Source organism: Trachurus japonicus, chromosome 15, assembly GCF_045865225.1.
Source record: "Trachurus japonicus isolate A0001 chromosome 15, Traja_1.0".
In the NCBI taxonomy this organism is placed as follows: Eukaryota; Metazoa; Chordata; class Actinopteri; order Carangiformes; family Carangidae; genus Trachurus; species Trachurus japonicus.
Window position 1 is genome coordinate 12,357,512 of NC_140921.1, and position 6,165 is coordinate 12,363,676.

The 6,165-nt window shown below is 38.8% G+C and overlaps 1 protein-coding gene across 2 annotated transcripts in view; it reads left to right on the top strand.

Moving 5' to 3' along the window:
• Positions 1-567, top strand: part of pcnx2 (pecanex 2) — a 30,541-nt gene extending 29,974 nt beyond the window's left edge. For both annotated transcript variants that reach the window (XM_085799634.1, XM_085799635.1), the window contains exon 40: positions 120-567. In XM_085799634.1, the coding sequence (XP_085655760.1) occupies positions 120-299 (180 nt within the window). In that variant the 3' untranslated portion in view covers positions 300-567. The remainder of the gene's footprint in view (positions 1-119) is intronic.
• The last annotated feature ends 5,598 nt before the right edge of the window (positions 568-6,165 follow it).

Below are 6,165 nucleotides of genomic sequence, written 5' to 3' on the forward strand. Positions count from 1 at the left end.
TTAAGTGCATAATATACCAGAGAGGATAATTGGAGGAGTTGTCAAACCGCTGTTCTAGGGACTATAAACAAAGATTATTCCTCTAATGTGTCTCCTTTTCTTTTCCTTGTCTTTCTCAGTGGACATCAGAGCCATATGAGAGTATAGACGCAAGCTACTCCAATGGAGCCGTCACGGCAAAAGACGCGACACAGTCAGATGACCGAGGGCAGGCCACCAGCCAGGGATTAGAGAAGACCCAGGAGGAGTCAGAATCTGCCTCAACAGCCCCAGAGGGGACGGATCAAAAGACTGTCTGAGAGAGGGAGATCACACACACAAACACACAGATACTGTACACACACACACACACACACCCATACTCATGCCCATATACAGAGAGGACTGTATGAAAAGTTACACATATACACAAACATAAAAACGGATTGTATGAGAGAGCACCCATGCACACAAACCTGCCTCCTCTCCTGTCCTCAGCATGTGGTCTCACCTTGTTGTCTGAATGTAAACAAGTCTGAAAACATGATCTTGGCTCCGGTTGATGAATTAAAGACGTTTTTAAATGAAGCTGCCTCTTTTGCACCTCTGGTCATGTCATCTGTGGTTAAAATGAGCCCTGCCGCGCCATATCAAAGCACACACACGGGGAAAACTATCCAACAAACAATGAATGCCGTATATGTTTCGGCTTTCCAGGAACTTTGAAATCATCATGTGATGTGATCCCTTAGACCTTTTGGCCTGCAGCCAGTGCCACGACCTCTTCACCTCCTCTAAACGCGCCTCCCCAAGGCAGAGGAAACGCTACAGAGGACTACAGTGCTTGACTACATATAGTAGTTTGGCTGACTGAAACTTCCTTTTGTGAAGGAATCAACTGGACAGATAATTTATGATGAAAAACTAATATAAGGTGCAGGGTATATTATGAGTTTTCAGGCACTTTTAGCCCAACAAAATAAAGGTTTCCCCTCCCGCTGCATACATTTATAATGTAGTGAGATCTTTGAAATGCCCTCATGTTGCAAAATAAATGTGCTTAAATTCAATATTATACTTTCTACTTAGAAATTTCTGAAGGTGGTAGTTTGTGTTGGTGAATTCATATCCTCATATTTCAGAAAAGGGCTTGGTCACAGAACTGAATTAGCTCTAAACACATTAAGAGGTATAGTTAAGATTGATGGGATTTTAAATATGTCATTAATCTTACAAATAAACCTAGACAAATTGTTATAGTAACTCATCCAATGTTTCGCTCAAACTCCATGTCAACCTCATGGTGGTGCTACAGTTGAAGTCATGAATGACTGTACAAAATGTGCAAATAGACACTGATATGTTCTACTGGTCTTGGGTTAAAGTCAAGACGATCAAAACCAGGATTCATCCTCTGGGAACCATGACCGTCTGTAAAATTACTTAGTAATCAATGTGATGATAATCAAGATGGCAAACCAATATTGTCATCCCTTGATCTTAACTTTTCAAACAAACCTAATACCGAAAATATTTAATCTAGCAATGCCAGGAAAACGTGGATATTTGTTGATTTGTGGGGAAAAAAAAACATCTCCAGTAAGAAAGACACAGTCAACATTTGGCAAAAATCTATTAAGTATTTATTGTAAGTTGTTACATTTAGATTTCTTTCTCTAGCAGCACTATTTAAATTACAGATATTCAAGGGCAGTTACCATAGATTGGAGTCTTCTAAGATGTCATTGTGTAAACAGAGACAGAGACTGAACCGTAGATCAAAATGTACCACAACTGAACACGCTGTTAACGTGATGGTAATTCATATGAAGATAAAGGCTGATGAACAACAATTTTTTCTTTTGAGATTAAAAAAAACAATGAGTGAAATAGACCTCTTGTTAAAATAAATTAAAACAGTACAAAACAAATTCAAAACTATGGTGAACAGCTTCTTGTGTTACACAGATACAATTTCATTTAGACCTGATATGGTTGCTCGTTAGTCCACATCAGTCACACTTCCGAAAAAATGTTTGTTGCCAGTGTGTGTTTACAAAGTCTTCAGGTGTGTTGTTGATTACATGACAAATGCAGTAGATGCGGACGATTCAGAGAGATGACACAAACCTACGACAGCAACGTGAAAACACAAATAAAGTATGTTTCGTAAAGGAACATTTTGAGTCCAACAGAATATGTAATTTTATATTCCATCATTTTCTTTGAACCATTTACACTGAAACAAAAGGTAGATTATAGTTTTTGGCACATTATCCACCAAAGACGCATTACTGGGACAGTTGCGCATTGACCACTGTGTCAGGCAAATTCAACCTTTATTTTTCTGTTTGTGTTTTCATATTTTACACAGCTTAGTTTTTTTTTTGTTTTTTTTTAAAATACTTCTCTTGTAAGGGAGAATACATTTGGGAAGTAGATACATTTATTCACTTTTTCTGCTGCAGTCTGTATGATAAATATGAAGCTAGAGCCAGCAGACAGGTAGCTTAGCCTTAGCCAAACTGTCATGCAAAATGTCTCACACATTTCCAATCAAAACCACAAATTGTTATTTTATTCAATCTATGAGATATAATTTGTAATTTTCTTTTTATACATGGACTATGCTAGGATAGCAGTTAGACTTAGCTGGCCAGCTGCTGGTTCTAGCTTGATTGTTAGCGTACAGGTACAAAAGTGAGTACATGTACATCCCAAAATGTCAAATTAGTTATTTCCCCACACCCTCACAGTTTAACTATAGTTTCACATAGCTAGTGTCTAAATTTATGAGCCAAAACGAGCCAACATTTTTGTAAACCAGACTTTGGGTGAAGACATTTCTTTAAGCTTGATTTCTACTGTCCTCAGTGGGAAAAAAAAACTTAAGTCACATCTGTATTGTACTGTCATGCAGAGAATTGCCAATACCACCAGAATTAAATGTTTCTCACAATGTACATATTCTCTAATGCTGAGTGCTGTTAATTGTAGAACCAGCTCTGTCTTACAGTTGTACAGATTTACAGCCCTGTAGTATGAGGCTAGATGAGATGAGTCCTTCCTGTGCTATTCTACAACAGAGGTGTTTCATCAAGGTTGGACTAATAAGATAGAAAAAGTCCTTTCAATGCTACAGTTATTGGATTCCTACATCTCAGGGCGCTTTAGACAGCCATGCTGATTCAAGGATTGATTACCAGTTTCCTTTGATATAATTCAAAGTCATGATGAAAAGCAATCAGATCCTTGGGCAGCACAACCCTGGAGGTTAGGGACACAGTGCTCTGAGATGTTTGAGGAAGTTGCACAATCTGGTGAACTCACTCTTCTTGAGCTCACTCTTGCACTCTCGCTGCAGTTTTTTGAAGCTCAGCTGACATTGTATCATCCTGGTTAAAATGTTTAAATCTGAAAACCAGAAGTCACGTCTGCTTTGTGGCATTTCAAGACGCCGAGGCTCTGAAGGAGAAATAACATTTCACCACACGCTGCCTTCTTGAGGATAAAATGTCACCTGCCTCGATGTAAATAAAACAGTCAGGATCTCAGTCATCATCAAAAATTGTCAAGCAGCCAAGTGGAAAATAGTGAAAGGATTAGCTTGACTTCTTGATCAGAAAAGTCAGCTGCACTAGCACTGCCCTGGTAAAGTTGCTCTGCGAGTCATGCATGTGGAAATAACCAACCATAGTCTATATTTGTTAATACAAAGAGGGTCCTTTCCATTCTGGTAACTCATGAGACACTCAAAACAAGAATTAAGTACCCATAACTCTCAATATTAGTGAAACATACTAGAAGAAAAATATGAACCTCTCAAAAGAGTTTCTGATATTTTTAATTGTCTGCATACTGCAGTACTTGAATACATACTCATACAGTATCGTTTATAGCAAATAACTGAATTATTTCATTTATTTAGCAAAAGGCATGCTGAATAGAAAAATGTCACTTATTCAGTCGCTTAAAGTGACAGAAAAATTCTTTTTATTTTCACCTGCAGATCATCTCTCGACGACTGTGATCTATCTACACAGGCATGACGGAAAAAACCAAGAGGCTTAGGCATCTAAATCAATAAAGAGAAAAGTGATTGCCTAAAACTGTTAAAAACCAACCTCAACCAGTACCTGCACTAAACATTATAATCTCTTTCCCAAAGTAGCACAAACACCTCTGGACGAGGTTTTTCGAAAGAGACGACATGAGGGCGTCGGTGTTCAACGTAGGAGGAGCAAACACCAGTGTGATTTTTGCTGTGAAACAGGGCCGTCTCTGCTCTAACTGCTATTAACAGTGTTGCATGTGTGATGTTACAGAGAGAGGAAGTGAGAGCCTGAGAGAGAGAGAGAAAGAGCGAGAGAGAGAGAAAGAAAAAGAGAGAAAAGTGAGACACAGAGAGAGAAAGAGAGAGCTTGAGGTCTGTTGTGAAGCGTAAAGAGGCACCAAATCCAAACGGAGGGAACACACAAAGCAGGTCGAGTTTCAAAACCAGCATCAAGTCGATAAAGCCTGTCTTCCCTTAAGCCACGACGCACTGTGAGGAATTGTGGGAAAAATCTATACAACATCAACTCTCGTATTCTCACTTCCACATTTCGGTCCAGGAGCTAAATTTTCTGTACAAGTTAAGAAATAAAACAAACAAAACAAAAAAAGAACTTCTTCTTATAGCTCTAGATCAAACCTCAACTTGAAGCTAAAAGGGGCTCACACAAGAGCTGAGTGAATGGTCTTTTAAGTAACTTATATTATTTACTTTTCTCATATTTTTGCATTAGTGGAATAGTTAAAAAAAAAAGGAAAAAAAAAAGAAAACCCACTTCTGCTGATGTGCTCCACACCAACGCTACTGTATTCACACAGTGATAGTCTGACTGGATGTGGCTACAAAAAGAAGTCGAAGAATAGAAAAATAAGTTGCTGCTGTTTGCTGACGACATGGTGCTTCACTCATCTGGTTACAAAATTCACAACAGCTGTGCAGTGTCCACTGACAAACAACAAAACGATCATCATCATCATCATCATCATCACGATAAAAATGTTCATTATTACATGGCAAGTGGTTTCTTTTTTTGTTTCGTGTTGTGTGGTGTGTGTTTTTTTTTTTCAATTTTATTCATGATTCACTGGTTATAAAATGTGACTTGCGTACGGACAGTGCACATCTCAAAGGCAGATACTATTAATAACTCAGCTCGTCTCCAGGTTTGCTCCGACTCAGCCCTTCAAAGTGAGACTACGTAACTTTTGCATCAAGAAATAAAACAGTCCCGCTATTGCAAATGAAAAGCTGAATTCATAACGTACCTTTTGTTTCAATTCAATGCTCTCAATTGGTCGGCCTGACGCCGCCGCCACCGCCAGCTTGCTTGACTTTTCTCCACTTGTGCCGCCTTTACACAATATTTTATCATTTGCCTTCCTCCCTCAGCTGTCATCTGTGGCGACTGTGGCTTGTGTTTAAGCAAAAGTTACATAGTCTTGCTTTTAAAATGACCAAATATTACAGTGGAGAAAAAAAAAACAGACAAGAACAAGTCCTGGGTGAGCCGAACAGGTTATTTAGCTCACAGGCTGGGGCTGGATAACAATATTTAATCACAGAAAAGTCATGATGCGGTCGCTCTTTGAATAAATAAAGCCCCCGTCTCCTCACACCTCCTCCTCCTCCTCCTTCTCTTCCTCACCACGCCTCAGTTAGGAAATACTGCACAGGGTCAGCTACGAGTGTTGTAGCCTGAGTAATGAGAGTTTTTCCTGACAGTCAGTCGGTAGAGTCAGTCGCTTTAACCGTCAAGTTTCCAGTCGGTCTATATCATCTTACCAAGACTCCAGCACACAGCCACATAATGTCAGACAACAACACATTTATTTGTTTTCAGCAAGGTTTCTTTTTTATCATCACGAAGGCATATACTATTTTCTCTGTATATTACTTGTTTTATATATATTTATATATATAATATTTATATAGAAACAAAAATAAGCGTAAATTTTTGCTGAATAAGATTGAAGAATATCAGCAAAGGGCAATGTAAACCATGGTCCATCTAAAACAGGTGAAAGGTGCGGTAGCTCGCCCTTTCCCATCTCACCCACAGTAACAGATTTGCATAGGCAAAAATGGGATTAGCCCTTAGACAGTGGATTCCTGAATTCTTTATAGAGATGCAA